Here is a 25,539-nt window from a genome sequence, read left to right on the forward strand (position 1 = left end):
TTGTTCATCTTCGTCTAGAGCTAACACCTTGAATCCATCAAGATGGATTACTTGGATTAAAATATATAATGGTAGAATATTACTCAATTAGTTATCCTTTTATATTTTCAGTCAATTAGTGATATCAGATTCATTTTCAGCCAATTATTCTTTTTTATTTTCAGTCAATTAATCAATTAGAATATCAAATGTAGTGATATTTTTACCTAATTTTCGTTCCATTTTTAATTGATGATGTAGATATTATTATTGCAATATTTCTTTTTCATTTTTAATTTACCTTTACTATTGTTTAAAATATGCATTTACTATTGATAATGTAGAATATTATTATTGAAATATTTTCCTCCAATTTTTAATTTTCATTCCATTTTTAATTAAAATTCAATGATCTGACCATTTTTTTTATAGTTAATTAGAATTTTTTATTTGCAGTCAATTATTAATATTCATTTCCTTTTATATTTTCAGTCAATTAGCAATATTAGATTCATTTTCAGTCAATTTTTTTCCAGTCAATTAGAATATAGATGTATTGATATTTTTACCTAATTTTCGTTACATTTTAATTTGATTATGTAGAATATTATTAATGAAATATTTTCGTTCTATTTTTAGTTTACATTTACTATTTTAGTATTTTTTTTAAATATGCCTTTACTACTTGATGATGTAAAATATTATTATTGAAATATTTTCTTTCTATTTTTAATTTTCCTTTACTTCTAAACAAAAAGGAAAAAAAAAAAAAAAAAAAAAAAAACTTTGGACTTCTCACTACTTGCCCACATCGATGGGCAAGCAATTATGTTCCTCTTTCCAAACATTTTCAATGTGAGATTAAAATGATCCCACATCATTCTTCTTATTTTTTCTAATTTTAATTTTATTTTGTATATCATTTTGTTTGGATTATTATTAGGGAAAATCAACGATTTGGTCCCTCAATTGTTAGCGAAATATCAATGTAGTCCCTTAATCGCTAAATCATCGATTTAGTCCCTGGAAATAACTGTTTTTAGTTGATTTGCCCCCTCCGACCGTTTCCCGTTGAGAATCCGGTGAATGCTCCGATTTGGCATGGGTAAGTTTGTCATTTCACATTTTGGTCCTATTCTTTTTGCCCTATTTAATTGGTTTAGTCTTCTTCTTCTTCAACGATACAAGAGATTGAACAGAGAGCAGGTTTGAAGAGATTGAACAGAGATAGTAGTACTATACAATATGAAACCATAGAGAGTAATACTATCACATATGCAAAACAATATATGTAAAGTATATGCTTGTCAATAACTCAACAGAGAAACTGCAGCATACCGCATCCCACAATAGGAACAGCTCAAATAGGCCAATTTGGGGCTCTGAATTAAACCGAAGCTTTTCATTTCTTGGGCATTGCTATTTCGTTCTCCATTTTCTATGCAAAAACCGTTGTTGCAATCATAGTTTCATCAAAGTATGTTGCATAAGGATGGCCCTTGGGCACCAATCTCCGGAACTTCTCGAAGTTCTTCTCAGCTTCATTGTTTTTCCTCAATAATGTGTATATGATCCCTTGGCATATGTATGGTCTAAAGTCCCTGGGCTCCTCCTTCACCAATTCCTGAACCTTCAAAGCCTCATCATGTTTTCCTTCAATCACCCAAATTTGCGCCTCCAAAAGCTTGAAATCCCTAAATTCTGCCTTCTTGCCTTGCTTCTTACACAGCTTCATCCCCTCCTCGATTCTTTTCTCGATTTACTTCAAATCCTGGGTCGATTTGGACTCGGATGCAGCCATTACCAGTCCGTGATAAGCCTCAACCCTAAAAGGGTCCTTTGCCAGAATCTCATTGAATCCATTTTTCGTCGTTTCCACCTCTCCACTGTAAGCATACAAATGGGACTTCAGCAACGGCCACTCCGTATCGCTCGGGTCAATCTCCATCAATCGATCGATAATGCCAATAGCTTCTGCAATTTTCCGGCTCTGGATCTTCATCTCCATCAAACTCCTTAACGCTCCAACATCGTTTGGATTCAATAGCAAATTCTCTTCCAGAACTCTCTCTTTATCCTCGTCGGAAAACGCGGTCTCCACGGCGGCCGGGGCTGAAACGGGGGCTCCAGAACTCTCTCTTCTTCAAATCTGCTCTCTGTTCAATCTCTTCAAATCTGCTCTCTGTTCAATCTCTTCAAACCTGCTCTCTGTTCAATTTCTTGTATCGTTGAAGAAGAAGAAAACTAAACCAATTACATAGGACAAAAAGAATAGGACCAAAATGTGAAATGACAAACTTACCCATACCAAATCGGAGCATTCGCCGGATTCTCAACGGAAAACGGTCAGAGGGGGCAAATCAACTAAAAACAGTTATTTCCAGGGACTAAATCGATGATTTAGCGATTAAGGGACTACATTGATATTTCGCTAATAATTGAGGGACCAAATCGTTGATTTTCCCCTATTATTATTATTATTATTATTATTATTATTATTATTATTATTATTATTATTATTATTATTATTATTATTGATGATTTAAAAAAAATTGAGATTAAAAAATTCACCAAAATTTTAAAAAATTCACCATTTTAACAATTTATCTTTAATCAAAACACTAAAATTATTATTTAATAACTTAATAATTTGCTCTAAACTGCTAAAAAGTAAAACAACACATACATTTTGGGTTAATCTTTCCCAACCCACTAATAATAAATAATAAATAAATAATAAATAATGAATAAATAAATAAAAACTAAAATAAGAAGACAAAGCTAAGGTTTCTTAAATAAGAACCTTTTAACTTCTCAATACTTGCAACATTGATGGGCAAACAATTATGTTTGTACATCTTATATAGTGGAGCTCAAGATCTCATCTTTTCAAACATTTTCAATGTGGGATCAAAATAATCTCATATCATTTATAAAGGGAGCTCGTGGCTCCCTTTTTTTTTTTTTTTTTTTTGTTAATTTTAATTCAATTTTGTATATAATTTATTTGGATTATTATTATTATTGTTGTTGTTGTTGTTGTCATGTTGTTGTTGTAATTTGATTATTTCGCAAATTCGACAAAACTTTAACAAATTCGCATGTTTAATATTTTATATTTAATTATTTTAATCACTTAGCAATTTGCTCCAAACTGCTAAAAACTAAACCAATACATCTACATTTTGGGTTAATCTTTCCCAAACCCCCTAATAAATTAATTTTTTTTTTAAAAAATAAACTAAAATAAGAAGCCACTAAGATAAGGTTTATTAAATAAGAGCATTTTGACTCGTTGCGCTTCAATAAGTTGAGAAAGTTTATATGAACAGATATTATATGTAACAGGATCGAATAGTTATGTTGTGGAACCGTGTCCACTGAACTATATGTTTATAATTATAAAGCTATATATTCATAATCTTTGAACTTCATATTCATAATTATTGAACTCTATATTCACAATTACAAAACTATATGTTCATAATTACTTAATTATATGTTCATAATTATAAAGCTATATATTCATAGTTTTGTTTGGATTATTATTATTATTATTATTATTATTATTATTATTATTATTATTATTATTATTATTATTATTATTATTATTATTATTATTATTATTATTTATTATTTGTAATTTGATTGTTGATAAATTCGCCAAAATTTTAATAAATTCGTCATTTTAACATTTTAACTTTAATCAAAACACCAAAATATATTATATAATAACTCAGTAATTTGTTCCAAACTGCTAAAAACTAATACAGCACATACATTTTGGGTTAATCTTCCACAACCCCCACTAATAATAAATAAATAAATAAAAACTAAAATAAGAAAGAAAAAATCTTCTTAAATAAGAACCTTTTGACTTCTCAATACTTGCCCACATTGATGGGCAAACAATTATGTTTATAAGAGGATCATTGCTCCTCTTATATAGAGGAGCTCTCTCTTTTCAAACATTTTAAATGTGGGATCAACATGATCCCACATCATTTAGAAAGGGAGCTGGTGGCTCGCCTTTGTTTTTTTTTTTTTTTTTTTTTTTTTTTTTTTTTGTTAATTTTAATTTTATTTTGTATATAGTTTTTTTGTTTGGATGATGATTATTATTATTATTATTTATAACACCTCTCAAAGCCCCTAACAAGGTTCACCTTCAACACCCACTTCAAGAACACACCAAAAGACCATAAAGATTTCATCTTTAGATAAAGATACCTTAGAAAGCACTAAAAACACAAAAGGGTCATAGATCTTACCCCCCTAGATGCTCAAGAGTAGGAAAGGTGGAATCTTAGAGACAAACTTTGAAGATCTTGGAAACCCCAAACTTAGCTTGAAGGAAAAGCTAGCTAAATTTCTAGAGAGAAGGAAGAGCTTATGTTTTAAAAATGTAAGGGAAAGAATGAAAGGTGTCTTCTATGTTAGCTTGGAATACAATCATGAGGTGAAATGTCTTCATTACCCTTACTAAGATGAAGAAGTGTAAGGGAACAAGGGAACTATTCTCAAAGCTTTAAGTACAACACCTTGACTTGGGTTGACTAGTCAATTATTAGTCCCCGACTATTGAATTTTCAAGCATTAAAAGAATAAATCACCAATTTGATTAGGATTAATTACTTAATTAGTCTCTAAATAGAATTTAGATTTGCGAGATGTCACATTGCTCCCTTGATTTCCTCGCTAACTATCATAAGGTTAATGGAGCTGAGGTAAACCTACCAACTAGACAGTGTGTTGCTATCAAACGTATAGGGAATGTGAAGTTGAACAATGATCCATGGCTAAAAGAGGCTTTGCACATTCCTTCGTTCAAATTCAACATAATATCAGTGAGCAAACTTATCCAAGATACTTGCTATAAACTGATTTTCATGACTAGGCAGTGTTTATTCCAAGGGAATCATGGAGTGATGGCTGTTTTAGCTAGACAAGAGGGAGGACTCTACTTGCTGATGGAATCTCCAAGCTTATTAAATAAGACCTATGCAATGTAGTGTAATAGCACTGAAATTTGGCACCAAAGACTGGGGCATTTCCCAGTTAATAAACTCCACTTGTTTACTGATATAAGTGTTCCTACTGTTAAGAGTATGGCTTGTGATGTATGCCACATAGCTAAGCAAAAACGTGCCCCCTTCCCCTTAAGTATCAGTTCTACTAAAGCCTGCTTTGATCTTATTCACACAGACAAATGGAGACCTTTCCAGTCTGTGTTCTAAAAGGGGAACAATACTTTTTAAACATTGTTGACGATTATTCCATATTTAAATAGTTGCATTTGATGAGGAAAAAGTATGCAACTAAGAACTTTATAAATAAATTTCATGCGTTTGCTCTTACACAATTTGGTGTTTTAATCAAAATCATTCGTAGTGACAATGGCTCCGAGTTCAACATGGATGATTATTTTTGCAAAAGTGGTATCATCCAACAGAAGTCTTGTGTGAACACCCCACAATAGAATGCAATAGTCGAACGTAAGCATCAAAACATTCTCAACGTTGCCCTGACTCTCAGCTTTCAGGCTCACCTCCCGTTGGAGTTCTAGGGATAATGAGTGATGCACGTTGTGTTCCTTATTAATAGGCTTCCTTCACCAGTGATTGAATGGTCAAGTCCATTCCAAAAATTATATGCCAAGACTCCAGACATTAGCAACCTCAAGGTGTTTGGTTGTCTCTGTTGTGCTACCACCTTGCCACATGCTAGACACAAGATAGCGCCTCAAGGAAGAAAATGTGTTTTCATAGGCATGCCGGCTAACATCAAGGGGTGTATTCCATATGATCTTCATGATAAATCTATTATTGTGTCACGACATGTTAGTTTTTATGAATAACAGTTCCCATTCTCTAAGAAGGAACCCTCCTCACACATGCCAGAATCTGAGCCATCTCTGCCTATTATTCCTATCACAACCACACTGGATTATGAAAGAGCCTAACCAACACAATTCTACTCATGTTCAGCCGAGACACACCGTTGAGACATTGGCAGAATCCACTAGTCAGCAACCCATACACACCATTGACGATGAGCACTGCAGTGTCAATGGTGATGAACAGCTTACTCATTCGAATCTACTTCCACCTAGACGGTCTGATAGACATCGACGTGGCCCTAGCAGACTTCAAGATTATTATTGTGAGGCTACTATGAAAAAGGGTTCGTCTCCCCATCGCTTGTCAACAGTGATATCATATGATGCCCTTGCAATGCCCCATAAGATGTTCTCCATGGTTGTCACTACGATTGAAGAGCCACATACGTACAATCAAGCCATCCGGCATAAGTGTTGGATGAATGCCATGGATACTGAAATCAAAGCTTTTCAGGAAAATGACACATGGATTCTTATTGATTTACCTCCCAGGAAGACACCCATAGGATGCAAATGGGTGTATAAAGTCAAACTTAGAGCGGATGGTTCAATAAACCGTTACAAGGCAAGTTTGGTTACCAAGGGCTACACGTAGCAGTTGGGAGTAGACTACATCGAGACATTCTCACCTGTGGGCAGGCTTACCACAATACGGACGTTCATGGCTGTTGCTTCCTCTCGAGCCTGGCATGTTCACCAATTGGACATCAATAATGCGTTCTTGCATGGGAATTTGGATGAGGAAGTCTACATGATTCTTCCACCAAGTTTTCAAGGAGAGAAGCCAGGTCAGGTTTGCAGGCTCCTCCGGTCTCTCTATGGGCTCAAACAAGCCCAAGCCGGCAGTGGAATGCAAAGTTGACCATTGCTCTGTTAAACGGAAATGGAATCCCCGAGTGTCGTTCTCAAAGGATGACAAGTGGGAGAGTTGAGTATGCGTTTGAGAGACAACACATAAGGCAAGCTAAACCAATCCAAAACAAGTGGAATCATGTAGCAAGGTAGAGAAACACAAGTATTCTAAGTAAGGAAAGAACAATCAAATGGAATGGAGATTGGACAAACACTCATAGGCAACGTGCATTTGATTACAAGATATCACGAAGGGTGATTCACAAATTACTACAGGGGTAAAAGGCACTTGCACTAGACTACGTAGAGTCTAGACTCTTAATTCCTAAGGCGGTTAAGGCATTTTCACAAACACATTGTCTACCTCCCCTCCCGGGTCTTGCCCTCACGGATCGTAGGGCTGGGATGATACACTTTTAGACTAGGAAAGAATGGCAATCTCTTGCACATTCCCCCTTTCCAAACACTTGCCTAATTGTGGCCATCAACTAGACAAAGTCAAAACAGTAAAGCACATCACATAGCAATTCAATTTATCAACACTTCCACTCAATGTTAATCAAACATGCCTAGAATGTCATATGTCCAAGAATTGCAGTCCAATCAAAGAGTTCTAGCCAATTACTAACATGGAGAATAGGAATCTACTTCTAAACATGGATCAATTCAAAAGGAAGAAAGTAATTGAGATAGAAAATAAAAATACACAAAGATAGAAAGGAAAGAAATATCAATCAATTGCACAATCCAATCTTCAATTGCAATTTCCCTCTTCAATCCTCTAGCAATTCTAATGTTTCTCTCTCTAGGATTCCTAATCTAGCTCTACAATTTCAGGAGAAATGTAATAAAATGTGTGTTGTCCCCCCAAAAGGCTAAATTTCTCCCCTTTTATACTTCCTCTTTTCGCGCCTTGGAGGGCTTTCACCCCATGCATCATCCCACGTGTGTGGGTCGAGTGCGTGGGCCGATCACTTAAGTCCCCACGCAGCTTCCCACGCATGTGGGTCGCATGCATGGGCATGGCTGCTCCTTTCCGCGTCTTCTTCTTTTCTCCTCCACTGTTTTGTCCTTCCCGCAATCACCTGTAAGGAATAATAGCACGTTATTCTTATGACTTGTTTATGTGTGCGTTTAATAGACTTGTACTAATTTCTCCTTATTTCCTATGCAATATGATCTAGACACACACAATTATGCTTCTAAAATACCTTCAAGAATGTACACTTTTGGGCACTTATCAAAGGTTTCCACACTTTAGGCTTTGCTTGTCCCCAAGTAAGAGAATCAATACTTTCCTAATCTCAACAAGTGCCAAAGATGGAACAAAGAAATCTCCTTTCTCAAGTGTCGGAACGATTAGGGCATGTATGAAATTCAGATAAGTGACATTTTTCATGTTATCAAGCAAGTATGGTAGATCATGCACAACTTTCAACGGGGTCATCGTGAAAAGGGTCGGAATTTTTTTTAATAACACCTTGTTATTTTCTCTCTCTTTCGACATCTCTTAATACAATCTCAAACCCTAAATATTTTACGGTAGTGTTGGCCCGCCGAATGGCTACCCTAGGCTGTAAAACCAACAGAAATCATTGAATTTTTAACCACCATAAAGTGGTAGGAACTTGCCTAGCTTAGTCGGTTGGAAACCAGTGTTCCAACCACTTGCATCCACCATATCTTTTCTTATATTATTCAATTGTAGTGTTCAAATCAAACATTATATTTAGGAAATATGTGAGTCATATTGAGGTACTTCCCGCAATTAAATCTTTCACCAAATCTCTTGGACGATAGAACACTAGGAATCTATTTGGACATAATCCCTATAGTGCCTACTGAACCATTAAGTCAATCTTGTATGGGCCTATATATATTTTTCTTCTGTTAGTTCTGTGATAAGATGTGATTATTAAAAATAAAAATAAAAAACAACATTTCAAAAATATCAAATTACAATTTTTATTTCCAATACTTATAACCTATTCAATTCATAATATCCCCATGCGTTAATATTATAAGACACTTGGTCACATGGCCGGATTTTGAGGCGTGCAATGGAGCAATAACATAGGGCCTCAATTTTTAGAGGGCCTAATATTTACACCCTTGATACTTATTTAAAATAAAATTAATACATTTTATAATAAGAACTCTGATTTTTGCATTCAACTGGTGTTACATCGTTCATTCTTATTTGAAATATAAAAATTATATATTTTACAGTATTGATTTTAAAGGTCCATACTTATTTGAAATAAAAATCATATATTTTACAATATTAATATTGATTTTAAAGATTGAGCTTATACTTTTGGCATGACTTCATTTATTTATAAGCGGCGCCACTAAAATAAATAAATAAAAAATAAAAAAACCGGCCTTGCTTGGTCATATTTTTGTAAATCAATCAAATTATGAAGTATTTAAAAAAAGAAAGTCGTCTCTGTAATACATACAATCATGTTTTGATAATGTAGCTTTTAAATAAGGGCGGAATAACTGTAAAATAAAATTTAAAAAAAAAAAAAAAAAAAAAAAAGAAGAAGATAACATTAGTTTTAAATAAGGGTGGAATAACATAAAAAGAAAGTCAAAGTATTTAAAGATACACGTTTTAAAAAAATAATAATTGTAATAAAAACATTTACCTTATTTACCTAAAAAAAATTGGCGTTTTGGAATTAAGCCTAATTATTTTAATTTGTGTAGTGTTCAAACATTATATTTAGAAAATCTGTGAATCATATTGAGTTACTTCATGCAATTACATCTTCCACTAAATCTTGCTAGGACGATAGAACATTATTAGGAATTTGAGATTCAATCTTCTTACAATTATACAAAATAAATAACTTTTTGATTTATGGGAATAAAAAAATTCGATCGGTAAAATAAGACAAGTATATAAATATATTAAATATATTCTTTTAAAAAGACGTATATATATATATGAGTACATATATAATGAAGTTTGAAAAGATATTGGTATTTTATTTGGTCTATATATTTGCATTCATTGTGTGAATAATCAAGCCAAAATTAGTGCATAATCCCCATTATTAAGAAATAATTTAATGCCATTAGTAAAAGAGAAAAAAAAAAAACGCAACCGCAATAATGAGAGATAAAAACATTTACCATATGTAGCTCAAGAATTTGGATATAAATAGTGCAAGAATTAGGTAGTCGAGAATCACAAACATTTCTTTACCTTTTGTATTGAGTGAGTGAGTGAGTAAGATGGGAAATAGCAAGAATCCAAAGCTGCAGGCTTCTCTAGTCTGCTCTTTCCTTTGCATTTTGTTGTTGTTAATACACAACAGCGACACTGCAAATGCACAAGATCAGCCGGGACAGATTGGGTTTGGGTATCAGGTCATCTCGTCGGCGGTGGATGCCTCCGGCAAGACGTTGACTGCCCAGCTTCAGGTCATCCAGAACTCATCTGTTTATGGACCTGACATTGTCAATCTCAGCCTTGTTGCTAGGTAATAATATAATTGAGAGTGTAGTTTAATTCTTTGTTAGATCAAATGTTTGACACTGCATCAAAAATTATAGTTTGTAACGAATGCTTTAACTTTGTTTCATTTTCTTTATACGTCACACATTTTTTAGAGTCAGGGTGCTAGACTTGCCTAGTTATAACAATCTCCTAGACACATGTGCTGAAGTTGGCCCTTTACCGGCCGTTTGTCTAACAATCCCTTAATCACATGGTGATAAATGACTTGGCCTTCTACTGGCTTCTGTCCAAAAATTCACCTAGCCACATAGTTCTGGATTTAGCCTTTACTGGCCTCCCTCCAACATTCTTGAATTTTAAGAAACTATATATGTTTTGGTACTAATATAATTAAATAAATGTGTATTGCATGGATGCAGCATTGAGACAGCAGGTCGGCTGAGAGTGAAGATCACAGATGCAGATAATCAGAGATGGGAAATCCCAGATGATATCATTCCCCGCACAACAATTGCAAATTCTTCCTCCATATCCCTAGCCCAGGTTGCAGAGGGAGGGAATAATCAGTCTTCCATCTCAGACCCAAACTCCGACCTGGTTTTCACCCTTTACAACACCATTCCTTTCGGCTTCTCCGTCCAACGCAAGTCCTCAAACGACACCCTTTTCGACGCCTCACCGGTGGCGGGTTCCAATGAAACCTTCTTGATCTTTAAGGATCAGTATCTGCAGCTTTCATCGTCACTGCCACCCAACACTTCGTCTCTGTATGGGCTGGGAGAGCACACGAAGACCACATTCAAGTTGCTGTACCCCCAAACGCTCACCATGTGGGCTGCTGATATTCCCAGCTCTAATCGCGACATGAATCTCTATGGCTCCCACCCTTTTTACATGGACGTGAGATCCCTCCCTCAACCCGGGGTCACCCATGGGGTCTTGCTGCTCAACAGCAATGGCATGGATGTTGTGTATAATGGCGATAGGATTACCTATAAGACCATTGGTGGCATTCTTGACCTGTATTTCTTTGCCGGCCCTACGCCTGAGTTGGTGATGGAGCAGTATACAGAACTCATTGGCCGCCCTGCTCCTATGCCTTACTGGTCCTTTGGGTTTCACCAGTCCCGCTATGGTTATGCGAATATTACCGACGTTGAAGGAGTGGTTGCTGGCTATGCAAACGCCTCAATACCCCTTGACGTTATGTGGACTGATATTGATTACATGGATGCTTATAGGGCTTTCACTTTTAATCCTGTTAATTTTCCCGCGGATAGGATGAAGACATTCGTTGACAATCTTCATCAGAATGCTCAGAGATATGTGCTCATTCTTGATCCAGGTTAACTTAATTAGTGTCACCGACATAGCATATTATATTTTAATTTTGAATTGTTTTGATGACTGACTCAATCTATTATATATTGTTGATTAGGGATTGGCATTAACGATACATATGCCAGCTTCACCAGAGGCATGGCAGCTGATATCTTCATCAAGCGAGATGGCGTTCCATACCAGGGACAAGTCTGGCCTGGAAATGTATACTTCCCTGACTTTATAAACCCAGCAGCCACTGCCTATTGGATCAATGAAATCAAGCTTTTCTGGGATGTTGCTCAATTCGACGGTCTTTGGGTGGACATGAATGAGATTGCTAACTTCATGACATCTCCTTCCAATGACTCCACCCTCGACAATCCTCCCTACAAGATCAACAACTCTGGAAACCAGAGGGCAATCAATGAGAGAACTGTCCCTGCAACTGCCATTCATTTTGGCAATATTCCCGAGTATAATGTTCACAACCTCTACGGATTCCTGAATGCCAGAGCCACCAACTTAGGCTTGATCAATGCTACTGGTAAAAGGCCATTCGTGCTGGGTCGATCTACCTTCGTGGGTGCTGGCAAGTACACTGCCCACTGGAGTGGTGACAATGCTGCGAGTTGGGATGATTTGGGGTTCAGTATTCCGGCCATCTTGAATTTTGGACTGTTTGGGATTCCCATGGGTGGAGTTGACATTTGTGGCTTTTTTAGAAGTACAACAGAAGAGCTTTGCCAGCGCTGGATCCAGGTAATTAATTATTAACTTTCTCATTGTTGGGCAGAAGTCGATAATGGTCAAGTCTAACATATATATATGAATGAATGTAGGTAGGGGCATTCTATCCCTTTGCAAGAAACCATGGTGACAAGTCCAGCAATCGCCATGAACTTTATCTCTGGGAATCTGTTGCTGCATCAGCTAGGCAAGTGCTCGGGCTGCGCTATCGTCTCCTCCCATACTTCTACACATTGATGTACGAAGCACACACCCGGGGTGTCCCCATTGCAAGGCCGCTCTTCTTCTCATTCCCAGAGGACATCAACACATATGAGGTTTACACCCAGTTTCTCCTGGGACAGGGGGTGCTCATTTCACCAGCTCTCACTGAAGGTGCGGTTTCAGTGGAGGCCTATTTCCCAGCTGGAACCTGGTATGATCTCTTCAACTACACCAACTCCACCGTGGCAGAAACGGGGAAGAATTTCACTCTGGACGCCCCTCGTGAAAAGATAAACGTGCATCTCCGGGAAGGCAACATTCTGGCACTGCAGGGAGCGGCATTGACAACACAGGCAGCCCGCAACACTTCGTTCGAGCTGCTGGTGGCTCTTGGCAGCTCAGGTAACAGCTCTGGTGAGGTTTTCTTGGACGATGGAGAGCAAATCGAGATGGGCGGTGCAGGAGGGGGGTGGAGCTTAGTGCGTTTCCAAACCAGTGGAGTGGGAGCCAATGTAACTCTCACATCAGAGGTCACAAATCCAGATTTTGCAGGAAACAGCACTTGGATCATAGAGAAAGTTACTGTTCTTGGTATTAATAGCAGCACCAACTCATCTGGTGTTCTGGAGATCCCTGGCCTGAATCTACCAATTGGAATAAGTTTTACGTTGCCACTCACACCCCAATAGTGAGAATGAATAATCACTGGGATAAACATTATTATATTTCTTAGTTTTGCCTCTTCATCAGACCATTGTACTTCTGATATGAGTTAATAATTTCAGTTTATCAGAGTAAAATAATAAAAATAAGTTTTGATTTCAATTTGTCTTAGTTGTTGCTGCTTCCATCTTGGTTCTGTTTTGTGTAGATGCGGCACTCAAGCCAGGCTTGAGAAACTTATCAATTTTTATAACTTTAGTATTTGTTAAATTATCACTCTTCTCTACCTGATATTATAAAAATTAAAATTATTGATTATTTGGAATTTAGAAAATTAGTTTGTGCAGTGTTTATAGGAGTTAGTTTTAAATCCAATCCATTTTATTAAATAAAGATAGATTGTGATGAATAAAGCAATAAATTAATAGTGGTAGGAGATTCATACCTTGGAATATGATATACATAAATAAGTGGTGATGATAGGGTATATAAGCATGTAGCAATGGTGGTAGGTAAATTATACGTAGCTATGTACGCATGTTTGAGGTAGGTAAGTCTTTTACTCAATTGTTATATCGTGCACCAGCGCACAATGCATTGTGTGCCTTAAAAATTCCATGTTTCATATGTACATAATTGTATAGTGGACCACACATAAACTCCTAATATAATATACACAAGAGTAATTTCAATTTTGGTCCTGTGAATATATGAGTCTTGTTAATTTCAATCCACAACTTTCAAAAATGTTGATTTAGTACCTTGACTATGTAATTTTTATCAATTTTGGTTAGTCCAGCTAAATTACTGACCAAATCTCACCTAAAAATTTTAATAGGTCAAATAATGGGGGTATTTTAATCATTTTACTCCTCTTTTCTTTCTTCTCCAGCGAGCCCATCCCTTCTCTCCACTTCCGGCGATGATTTCTTCCTGCAAGCTTCACCTGTTGAAGTTCATCCTCTAAACTCGGCGAAATTGGCACCATAATTGAACACTGGGTAGAATTCATGTGTACACAATTGTTGAAGTTCATCCTCTAAACCCGGCGAAATTGGCACCATAATTGAACACTGGGTAGAATTCATGTGCACACAATTGACGCATGTGCTCCATCTCAACAAAAAGCTCCCGACGAAATTGGCACCATAATTGAACACTGGGTAGAATTCATGTGTACACAATTGAAGCATGTGCTCCATCTCAACAAAAAGCCTACCTTTGGTCGATCTAGTTATATGCTAGACACGTGGACCGTAGTCATTTATGGAAGATGACGTAGAGATTCGAACCCATGACCTTTGGTCTGGCTCTGATACCAAGTTGAAGTATGTGCTGCATCTCGACTAAAAGCCTAAGCTGATAGTTGGATTGCACAGTAATGGTTATATGCTCAACATACACGGTAAAGCTTTCAGAATTTAAACATAAAATCACTTTAGATATAGCAGGTATAATAAATTCGATGAACTCTAAAATACAGAAGAAATCAAAACCAACTTGGGGAGACAGAGAAATGATAAAATATCCTAAAGCAGTTGTTCCATAACTTGTTTGAATGAAGTCTTTGAAATTGTTGGAATTGTTTTTGTATTTTGTTGACTTTGTTTTTGTTGAAAAGTCTACACTTCTACTTTAGTTCCAATTATGAGATGTGTTCGATTTCTTAATGCCGGCGTTTTTGTTCGAAATGGCAGCAAGACAACTCTTGCTTTGTTTTTGTTGAAAAATCTACACATCTACGCATCTACTTCGATTCCAATCTACACATCTACTTCTGTCGCCATTCCTCGTCCATAACCGACGCCGGTATGTCTTCTCCGGCGAAGAAAGGGAGAGAAAGAAAAGTGTTGCAAAAAGACTAAAATACTGTCATTATTTTAATTATTAAAATTTTCCGGTGAGATTTGCCGGAGTGACTAAAATTGATAAAAATTGCATAGTTAAGGTACTAAATTAACACTTTGAAAGTCGTGGACTAAAATTAACAAGACCAGTATAGTCACATGACCAAAATTGAAATTTACTCTATACATAATCTTAACATAATACATAATACACATAAACTCTTAACATAATACATATGAACTCTTAACATAATACACAAAACTCTTAACGTAATACACATAAACTCTTAGGGTGCACAATGCAATGTGCACCCTAGTGCACGATATAATTTGCCTCTTTTACAATATGTTGGCTATCTCAGTTCTAGGAATATGAGCCATTAAAAAGAATGTTTTACATCTATTTATCCACAGTCTAGGTTGATCATATTCCAACATAGGGAAGTCGAATTTGTACCTCATGATTGGAATGTCCAATTGCGATCGAAATGGTGGTTCCCTGGGAGCTCGGAACCCCCATCCTTTGTGGTTTCTCACCAGTTCGATCTCAATGCCGGAGTCGGCATCAGATGCTGCACCATTTCCCAACTCAGCTTGGTGCATTAGAACAGCCGGCTCCTTTCCCGGTCTCCTGCCCTGTGGATTCAGTCCTTGTTGTGAGATCGACGGTGCCGCCGTTCTGGCTCCGTTAACTGACGAGCCTCTCGGAATGGAGTTCATCAACGGTGGTGCCAGCCTATTGAGCCGGATTATTTTTAGAATCTCATCCTTCCAACTATTCAATTTAGCATCTACCTGAGCCATGATTCTGTCCAATAATTCCTAGACTGTCTTAGATTGCTCATCCATCCGGCTACTCATGTCTGCTACGGCTGCTTCCAGTCGGTTTACTCTGGCCTCTATGAGGGCTCTGATACCCGGTGTAAAGCCCTAGGCTACTACGTACAGAGAATAAGGGAGAAGATAGAATGTAGAGAGAGAGAGAGAGAAAAGAGAAGAGAGAGAAGAAAGAAAAGGGAAATGATCTGAATGTTATTAGACAAAAAACAACCAAGAGTGAATTCTCATCTTATTACATTTCACTGACTGCCAAAAACTAACAAACTTAACTAACTAAGCCTTCGAAACGACGTCGTCTACAATTTGGCTTCAACCGCTGAAAATTGCTAGTCATCCAACGGTGTCATTTTGCTGGCCTCCATATGTCTGTTTGTTAGGATCGTTCACTGAGGGCATTACTTTGGGTCAGAGTCATCAGGAAGCCAAGGATGTCCCCGAATCAAAGTATCCTCACCATTCCCAATACGTCGCCTAACACCACTACAGATTAAGTCCTGAGCTGCCAGAATATTATGCTAACAATAACTTAGGTTACAACTCGAAGTAGCATCCAAAAAAGAGCATTTAGGATAATACCTGGCTTTATACACTTTAGCCATCATTCCCACCAAAGAGTCTGGCTTTGTCAGGAACCTCCACACCTGTTTACCAAGCTTGGCTAAACTAAAGGCAAGAAGATCCTTAAAATCCAAATCTCCAAACTTTTTAAGGGCACATAATATGTCCCATGTCTTCCAATGAATTCCTCTCTCATTACCCGTCCTCCACCAATAACGATTCATAACTCTCTCAATGGCTGTACACACTGAATCAGGCAGCAAGAAAACACTCATAGTAAAAGTAGGCATGGCTTGAGCCACACTCTTTAATAGAACTTCCTTACCTGCCTGAGACAGAAGCTTTTTGTTCCAAGAGCCAATTCTTTGTCTTATCTTGTCCTCAATATAGGAGAAGGTCGCCCTCGTGTTCCTCCCCACAAAAGCAGGCAGTCCCAAATACTTGCTAAAATTAGGAGCCTGAGAAACTACTAAAACCTGCGCCACATCCTCCCTATAAGCCTCTGAGGTATTCCTGATAAAACACACACAACTTATGATAATTAACAGTCTGCCCAAACAAAGCCTCATACATAGATAAACAATTCTTAATCTCGCCAGCTTCAGAAGCATTTGCTTTAAAAAAAAAAAAAAAAAAAAAAGTTGTCACCCGCAAAAAAACAGATGAGATTTTGGGGGAGGGGGGGGGGGGGGGGGGGGGGGGAAGAGGGCACCCCTGGCAAGCATGTTTCGTAGAAATGACCATTCCGTTCTATCATAAGCCATTGCCATATCTAACTTCAGAGCACCCTAGCTAACCGCCCCGCACGGTTTCCTATTCAGATAGTGGCCAACCTCAGCAGCTAAAAGATATTATCAGTAATAAGTCTGACAGAAATTAATCCCTCCAATAACGGCTTCATTCTATTTGCAATCATCTTTGCCATAATTTTATAAATAACATTACACAAAGCAATATGCCTAAGATCAGACACAGTCTCAAGAACCATTTTCTTGAGGATAAGCACCACATTTGTATCATTTATACCCTCCGGGAACAAACAAATATTCACGCAATTGATTACGAAGGCCGAAACATCACCGCCCACCACATCCCAGAACATCCCAAAAATGCTGATAAAAACCCGGGTTCATCCTATCTGGGCCCAGAGTTTATCGGGAAACATATAGAATAAGGCAGTTTTGACCTCCTCCAGCTCAAAACGGGCGAAAGAAGGTGTCATTTTGGCATTGTGTTAAACGATGAGCCACCTAGTAAAGAAAGGGTCCCCACCCGTATGATTGTTTGAGTGGAAAATAGCATCAAAATAATTCATAACAACACTCTTCATAGCATCCCCCTCCACCCAATTCTCATCCACATTTTTTAGCCTAGAGAGAAATTTTCTTCATACGGTTACAAGCATACCTGTGAAAAAATTTAATGTTGACATCGAAGACCATCTGGATAGGGATTTCCCCCGCGTTTCTCATGCTGAAAAAGAAGGGTCATTAAAGTCACCTAAAACGATCCAAGGGAGGTCCGATTTAGATGCAAGAGATTTCAGCAACTCCCACGACTCCCTCCTCCTATTTCGTTCAGGGAAGCCGTAAAAGCCAGTCATTCGCCAATTAGAGAAACATGTCATACTAACCTCAACATCCACATGATTCTTTGAAACGCTCAAAATCCTTTCAGTATTATTCTTTCGCCACAAGAAAGCCAAACCACCACTCAAACAAGTACTGTCAACATAAAACAAATCGTCGAAGCCAAGCTTGACGCGGTGACGTTCAGCATGTATCTGCCTCACCTTGGTTTCCATAAGAAATACAAAATCGGGCTTCTTACGAGACGCAAGGTCTACTACTTCTCGAACTGTGCGTAGATTGCCCAAGCCACAACAGTTCTAACTCAACGTACTCATTGGGTCGGGCGGGCCTAGGAACCAGAACCCGCCAAGGACAAGTATTTTTGCGCATCAAACATTGTCACATCACCACTACCACCACCTATCCGTCTACCACCGCCACCGGACAGCTCACGATGACATTTGGAAACCGCCACCACCACTGCACTTTCCTCCCTCACCGCCACCGGACCCTCACTGTGCACACACGGATCACTCCCAGATACCGCACCACCGGCCGAACTACAATGCGCCAGCCCCTCTGGAGGAACAAGCCATGGATCACCAGCTTCCCCCTGCTCGTAAACCCTCCCCGAAGGAATACTAGTCAACTGGTAACACGGAGTCTCTCGCTTGAACGTAACCCAACATGTCGACTTATCCCTCTTCACCAACTTCATGCGTCGTTTAAGTGGCTTTGATATGGGAATTGATATCCGAACCCAATAAAAAGTCTTCCATGGTGCACCTGCGTATCTTGTATCACAGCGTACAAAGGAACCGATGAAGTTCCCTATTTGCTCGAGGATCACGTCAGACGTGTACCCCAAAGAGAGATCATGCAGCTGCACCTACATGTCAATCGAATCTAGAACCACCTCTCCGGGAAGAACCCCACTCGCCACCAGCCTACAGACCAGGGTATTATTCTCGAATGACCATGGCCCCTCCTCAAGAGCACGTTCCATGTCCGTTTTATGATAGAAAACGAACAAGAACAGGTTAGGTTGAATTTCAGTGACCTGGACACCCTTGACTGGTTGCCATACCGAGGCCATAACATACCGCATAAACTCCACCTTCACCAATTTATTTGTCAAGAAACGGCCTAGACCATGTCTCCTCCACCCCGCCAACTGCTCTGATCCCTTCTCCCACTGGTTCGAAAGCAATATCTTCGTCCTCGAGGACCATATCGGCCCAACATTCCGTCAAGCCAACAATACCATCCGACGACGCTTGAACAACCATGCACACCAGTGATCGCAACCAGAAGAAACAAGAAAAAAGTAAAACCCTAGAGTACTAGGGAAGAAAAGCAAAAAACCCTAGACTTCAGTTAATAAATTATATACGTATTACAATTAACATATTATATACTTTTAATTTATTTACATGTACATAGTTTGTGCAAAGTGAACCTTGATCCAAAATATAGTTTGCCAAAACAATGTCTGGCCATTTGAAAATAAATTGCAAAATAAATTATATCGTCTTCAAAATTGGCTGATGGCGATAAATAATAACTAACTAGGGTTAGTAATATTGTATGAAATAAGATTTACTTTGATTATGTTAAGAATTAGAGCATTATTATTTACAACAAAAGACATGGTGAATATTTATTTAATTTTCTTATAGCCACGTACCAGATTGTGATTCACCGTTGGTGTATTCATTATAGTGACGGTACATCAAATAATTACTCTAATAATAACATACATGTCAAATATAAGATTAGCCAAAATAAGCTATCAGTTTGCGACCCAGTAAAGTAACAGAATAAGAAGACTGGTGTAATACATCACATGTGCTATAAAAAGTAATTGACAATCAGAGCGTACAACTGTCCCGTCAACAAAAGCCACTGCTACACCACCCTCACTTCAACAAATACCTCAGACCATGTTTTTCCAGGGTTCTGTATCTGTAGTGGCAGGACGACACAGCTTTATGGCACTACAACTGTGCAAGCAACCAGGGTAAAAATGTAAACCACAATGACATGATGATCAGGAAAACAAGGTAGGGTAGTGTGGCCTGCACGGGCTTAGCTTAGTAGGCCGTATTTGGGAGAAGAGACCAATGTTCAAACTCGGTAGCAACAGTGTGGGAGTTATGCTCAAAGTGGGCAAATCCCTTGTGCGCACCGGCATTTGGCCCTGTCTGCTGAGCCATGAGTTACCGTGATTTATCTCCTCACACGTGCTCTGTCGGGCCAGGGCATGGGGGGCCCTTAGGGTTGGGGATTCAACCTTTTGGGGGAAAGTAGGGCAGTGTGGAATGAAATTTACCTCTTGCCGACATCGAATGTATTCATAGCTCCGAACGTTCTTATTTTGCCATCTCCATTGTTGTATGTATGGCAATCAGAACTTTTCCAAACAATGGAACTGCCATAACCTTTGAGCCTCTTCAAGTGAGGAAGGAGCTCCACAAAGCCGAGGGATTGCAGTGGTGTGCATCAAGTAGGAATATATTCAACTTTCGACACATCCACACCAAGCACCCTCGGATGCTAATGCCTGCATCCTGCCTATGCAAAAATGTTCTGCTCAACAGCTGCCTCAGATCATGAACTCTCAACATGCTGAGGCAGGATGCAGGCATGGCCCATGCCCCTTATCGGGGCCGGGCTAATCCAAAACTTGCATCAGGTTGCTGGTGATGAGACTGCAAATAAACAAGCAGATAACAATCAAATGAGTATTGAACTTCATAATTGCAAATGACAGCTAGAAAAGCTGGGTGTATGAAAGTAAAACAATATTTTCCCACCTACAGAAGAGAAGAAAACCAGACAACCAATACATGAGAACATGTCAAATATGTAGCAGAACTGACTAAAGCAATGTGCAGCTTCTTTGTACACTTCAAGATGTAGATTGCATGTGAATCACCTACCCTTTTTCCCCTCCCCAGTGTAAGGGGGATATCAAAACAAATAATTTGACATACCTGTGTAAAGGGTTGGGGAACTTGAATTTGTTCATGATGGTGGATGAAAGGCATTCCAGGGCGCTGACAAGGATACTGAGTTGAGTGCAAGTATAAAGCAGAATTGGACCGCATACCAACATGATTGGCATTGAACGGAGGTATCATGGTCTCAGCCCGCCCATATCCAATGCCTGGAGCTGATGGTGCAACCCATGGCCCAGGTAAGCGTGGAGGAAGTGGGCAAGGTTGATGTTCAGCAGATATAGGAGGCCGATGTGTTGATCCAAGTTGTGGAAACTCAGTGTTGTAGTTCAAAGCAGGAGCATACATTGGTTGAATAGCATAAGGTCCTCCAGTAAATCCAAACCCTGGGTCAAATCTTTGCAGGTATCTGTAAAATTCACATTGAACACATTCTAGAATTACCAATATGTAAGGAATCAGTGTGCACAAATCTCCAAATCCAGATGGAACCATTTTACATGCATAACCCAGATTCAACAACCACAAGAATATCAAAAAGCTCAATATCAGAAAACTAAGAAAATAGAGGAAACGGAATGAGGATGGATTAAAAAATACCAAGAATATGCATTCACAATATCAAAAACAAAAGGTCATACAACCGGGAATCTCAAAGTCAAAGCCATCCATATGCTCTGACTAAAGTAGGAACAAATAGACTCACCACCATTAGATGATAATCCAATAGATCACAAGACAAATAAACAAAGACACTTATTCAAGGAAGAATCGACACATGATGACAATTATCAGAAAACCAATGAGAGAAACAAGAATACAAGCAAATAAGCAATAAAGCACTTCAAGTTTCCACCTTTTCTGAGCCAAATGGAAGCTTGGAAGAAGGAAGAAGGGAGAAGAATATACCTGTCATAGTTACGGTCATAATCAGGATCCTTGCGATCAAATTCACGATCCCTGAATATTGCCACCCTATTACTAGTTTTAGACCTACCAATCTGCTCCTTTTCAGTCCTACTTCTAGCTGATCTATTGCTACCAGTTGAAGAATCAAGGGAACCCCTGCCAATATTCACTTCAGAACTCCCTGCTGAACTGGCCTTTTCGTCTACCTTTGGCATTCTTTGTGAAACATGCTGGGAAGTGTCCTGCATCTTTGATTCACTTTCAGTTTTTCCATTGGCAGTCCCAACCAAATTATTTGAGCTAAAAATCCGTGCCCTTGCCCTATTGTATTCTTCTTTTCTTTCCTCCACACTTTTTGAACTATTATTCTTTAAAGATTGTGAATTTGCAGAGCCAATAAACTGGGAACCTCTTTGTGGTCTCTGCTTAATAGCAACTTTGATGACACTGGTGTCCTCCTGGGGCAGATTTACAGGAATGTCAGCCAGGCGAATTGAAGGCATTCGACTTTCAGAACTTTTGCATACAATAATACGGGATCCAGATCCATCTGGATTGTCTACTAAGACCATTGACGTGAGTGAGTAGTGCTGAGCTACACGATGAGCAGCCAGTCGCAAATAGGAGGTAGGCAGCTGTTGGAACTCCATTTGTTGCCGGGATGGATCTCTCATGAATTTTTCAACATCCTGTTCCATTCTTAGAACTGGACACAATAAAACACAAGGAACATAAATTACTATACCCATGAAAAGTATCAATTAGCATATTATCTCTTCAAAAATAAATCTGAAAGTAGAGCAAACTACCAGTCTACCAGAAAAGAACACAGATGCCACAATTGAAAGCATTACAAACAAAAACAAAAAAACAAAAAAAAAACAAAAAAACAAAAAAAACAAACAAAAAAAAAACAAACAAAAAAAAACAAAAACAAAAAAAACCAAAACAAAAAACAAAACAAAACAAAAAAATCATAGAGAGCTTAATGAGAAAGTTGGCATTTTATAACCACCATATGTATCTATACCATAAATGTATATAAAGTAGATATTTAGTCAATGTACAAAGAGAACATGAGTGGAAGTGGCCTCTTTCCTATCCTCATCTATTGCAAGAAATAAATCTCTGAATTCCTGAGCAAGGGTGCATCTCCTACTTAGCACTCAAATATTGACAGCACGCACTTCAACAAAAGAAGCACCAGACAAAATAAGGGTTTGAGCAGATTAACATACAGGGCAATGTTAGAACAAACTCCATTGTTTTGGGAAGCTAAAAATAAATAAGACATAATGCATAGGTAGAGAAAAAAGGTCAAAATTATTTCTGTAATAAGTAGATAAATAAACACAGAAAAGGAATTCGTTCTAGTAATGTACTGGTAATTTTCTCTGAGATAAATAGGCAGCTCCAAAACAGCACTTCTGATAAGTTGTAATGATTCAAAATATTCGGAGGGGCTATAAAATAGGAACAAAAGACAAATACTATTATAGGACTGAGTAAAGGCTGAAAAAGGTACTAAAAGTTAAGACATAGAAGTCCCCCAACCATGCTGCAGAAAGGAAACTATTTTGATATTTCCCAATTCTCACTCCTAGGAAACTGAGTGTTACAGGTCAAACAGGACTAGCAACTCTACAGCAGGAACATTTCATTGATTGAAACTCTATGTCACATAAATATTTTCAATTTTGACTAGATCATCTGTGTTTACAATAATATTGTTGCATATACCTATATATGCAACCACAAAAGAATAAATATTCATATAATTTTTTTCTCCAAGAGCCAAAATGTAGTTATCCAGTTTACAATTACCAGCAGATTTATTTTATTTTCTTCACTATTCAGTTACAGATAATTATCAGTCCATTCCAATTAAGTAAGAACAAACACTTGCAGGGCTGCAGGCTCTTTTCTGAACTTCCATTTTGTTCTTAGTATGTTCTCAATTTAAGGGCCTTCAAGTTCCATTCACCATCTTGGGCATTAGAAACTAGGCAGAAAAGTGGAGTTCCTTAATACCTAAAGTTCTTACAATCCACTTACTCCATATATATTGCAATAAGGAATTTTGTGTAATAATCATAAGAGGATGTCCCCATGTAAACGCACCTTTCGAAGCTGATGCAATTTTATTGCAATAACCATGAAAAGTTAACATTGACTAAAATATGTGGTTCTGCTGAATTAGTACTGCCGAGCAAGTTTAACATAAGGAACTAGGATTGTGGCTTAGTAGGACTGTAGGACTAGACTAGAAAATAGTATATCATTTTATACTCCAGATTGAGCCAAGCAATTCTATATTATCCTAACTTTTCACTCTCAGAAAAAAACACAAAATTATTTAATCTCCTCTTCTTAAAGAGACCGCCACAGTTCCACAATATAACTAGAGTAAAGTAAATAAATAAATAAACTGGTAAAGATACAACAAAATTCACATAAAAACTCCAAAATACTCCGCATTTATAAACAAAGCCCAGAAGAATCCAGCTAAAGAATGATGATAGAGAGAAATTTAAGTAAAATAGAAAAGGACCTGAAAGTCTCTCCCTAGGGTTTTGTAAAGCCTCCCGGAGAAACTGATCGACCGAATTGATGGCATCCTCAGAGACGCTTGAACCAGGAGCACAACTACTCGAAGCCAGCGCCAAATTTGGAGCTGAATCCAGAGAATCAGCGAGGTCGGATTGACTACCAGAGTTCTTCTTCGAAGACGAGAGCAAGAGCCGCCGCATGCTGGCGTCCACGTCAGCCACCTCCCACGACTCTGGCGGGGCTCCGAGATCCTCCACCGCCGACACAGAGCCCTCCATGCTCTTCAAATCTCACCAACCCCAGAAAAAAAATTTAAAAAAAATTAAAAAAATAAAACGAAAACCTATCGGATGTTCATCAAATCGAGCTGAAATTCGCCGTCGATATGAAGATTTCGCTCAATTTCATGAGGAAAATCGAACAAAATGCGGAAATTTAGAGAGAGAGAAACCGATAGGGTTTGACGTTTGTGTTAACCTCTTTGAGGAGTTTTCTTGTGTTTGCGTGTACGTTTTACGGGGGTGTTCGCTTTGCTTGGAGGGAGTGCTTTCGCGAGGAGCGTGTGATGCACGGCCAAGAGACGAGAGTTGTTTGGTTGAGAGAATCGACAGAGGGGAATTTAGCAAATGACTTGTCACGCAGTTTAACAAGTGGCAATCAACGTGGGCCCACTTTTTGGCATGTTTAGGTTGACGTGGCAACCAATAGAAAAAGGGAGACAAAGAGATAAAAAGTTTTGGAGTAAATAGTAAATACCCAAAATGGTCCCTCGACTATAGCTAAATTCACAAAATGGTTCTCGACTTTCAATTTCAACCAATTAAGTCCTTAACTTTGCATTTTGACATGATTTGGTCCTCCATCTATTTGATCGTTTGTTGACCGTGATCGACGATCTCCAGAAGAACCTTCAGCTCTCGTCGGAGCACGTCGAGACCTCTAGGATGATGTTGTACTGGTTTAGAAACATGCCGTCTTCTTTGTTTTGGTACGAACTCAACTACATTGAATCCAAAGGGAGGATGAAGAAAGACGACCGGATTTGGTAGATTGATTTCGACAGTGGATTCAAATGTAACAGTGCGGTCTGGAAATGCAACCGGAACCTTAAAAAACTGACAGTGGATCATGAAATTACATATATATCCTCAAAAATCACAGTCAA

At 38.2% G+C, this 25,539-nt stretch overlaps 3 protein-coding genes and 1 pseudogene across 4 annotated transcripts; 1 reads left to right on the forward strand and 3 right to left on the reverse strand.

The window, feature by feature from the left end:
* Positions 1–1,254: 1,254 nt before the first annotated feature.
* Positions 1,255–2,285, reverse strand: LOC109176841 (annotated as a pseudogene).
* A 4,254-nt stretch (positions 2,286–6,539) lies between these two features.
* On the forward strand, positions 6,540–13,165 carry LOC109176842 (alpha-glucosidase-like). Its single transcript, XM_019326239.1, has 5 exons — positions 6,540–6,671; positions 9,977–10,224; positions 10,622–11,547; positions 11,641–12,284; positions 12,365–13,165. The coding sequence occupies exons 1-5, from the start codon at positions 6,540–6,542 to the stop codon at positions 13,163–13,165; spliced, it is 2,751 nt and encodes a 916-aa protein (XP_019181784.1).
* A 3,056-nt stretch (positions 13,166–16,221) lies between these two features.
* Positions 16,222–17,856, reverse strand: LOC109176843. The gene is made up of 3 exons (XM_019326240.1): positions 17,792–17,856; positions 16,403–16,897; positions 16,222–16,306 (listed from the first exon to the last, which is right to left on the reverse strand). Exons 1-3 carry the CDS (start codon positions 17,854–17,856, stop codon positions 16,222–16,224), a joined length of 645 nt encoding a protein of 214 aa, XP_019181785.1.
* Positions 17,857–19,686: 1,830 nt separating this feature from the next.
* LOC109176879 (R3H domain-containing protein 1-like) lies at positions 19,687–24,892 on the reverse strand. Of its 2 annotated transcripts, XR_002053476.1 has the most exons (5): positions 24,376–24,892; positions 21,825–22,530; positions 20,952–21,324; positions 20,288–20,666; positions 19,687–19,958 (listed from the first exon to the last, which is right to left on the reverse strand). XR_002053476.1 is itself a non-coding variant. In XM_019326276.1 (4 exons), the coding sequence occupies exons 1-4, from the start codon at positions 24,650–24,652 to the stop codon at positions 20,616–20,618; spliced, it is 1,407 nt and encodes a 468-aa protein (XP_019181821.1). In that variant the 5' UTR covers positions 24,653–24,892; the 3' UTR covers positions 19,687–20,615. The 2 variants fall into 2 exon arrangements, 1 of the variants encoding a protein (XP_019181821.1); XM_019326276.1 differs by having other exon boundaries at positions 19,687–20,666.
* Positions 24,893–25,539: the final 647 nt, after the last annotated feature.

Source organism: Ipomoea nil, unplaced genomic scaffold (genome assembly GCF_001879475.1).
Source record: "Ipomoea nil cultivar Tokyo-kokei standard unplaced genomic scaffold, Asagao_1.1 scaffold0761, whole genome shotgun sequence".
NCBI classification, from domain to species: domain Eukaryota; kingdom Viridiplantae; phylum Streptophyta; class Magnoliopsida; order Solanales; family Convolvulaceae; genus Ipomoea; species Ipomoea nil.

Excerpts from the sequence above, each read along its gene's own strand:
- LOC109176879 (XM_019326276.1), bottom strand. The coding sequence starts at position 24,652 with ATGGAGGGCTCTGTGTCGGCGGTGGAGGATCTCGGAGCCCCGCCAGAG. Across the intron at positions 22,531-24,375 it reads CCCTAGGGAGAGACTTTCAG|TTCTAAGAATGGAACAGGAT; the intron begins GTCCTTTTCTAT and ends TATTGTGTCCAG. Across the intron at positions 21,325-21,824 it reads TATGACCGTAACTATGACAG|ATACCTGCAAAGATTTGACC; the intron begins GTATATTCTTCT and ends TGAATTTTACAG.
- LOC109176842 (XM_019326239.1), top strand. The coding sequence starts at position 6,540 with ATGGCTGTTGCTTCCTCTCGAGCCTGGCATGTTCACCAATTGGACATC. Across the intron at positions 6,672-9,976 it reads AAGGAGAGAAGCCAGGTCAG|ATGGGAAATAGCAAGAATCC; the intron begins GTTTGCAGGCTC and ends TGAGTGAGTAAG. Across the intron at positions 11,548-11,640 it reads TGTGCTCATTCTTGATCCAG|GGATTGGCATTAACGATACA; the intron begins GTTAACTTAATT and ends ATTGTTGATTAG.
- LOC109176843 (XM_019326240.1), bottom strand. The coding sequence starts at position 17,856 with ATGAGAAACGCGGGGGAAATCCCTATCCAGATGGTCTTCGATGTCAAC. Across the intron at positions 16,898-17,791 it reads AACATTAAATTTTTTCACAG|GAATACCTCAGAGGCTTATA; the intron begins GTATGCTTGTAA and ends GTGTTTTATCAG. Across the intron at positions 16,307-16,402 it reads GCTAAAGTGTATAAAGCCAG|TGGTGTTAGGCGACGTATTG; the intron begins GTATTATCCTAA and ends CTTAATCTGTAG.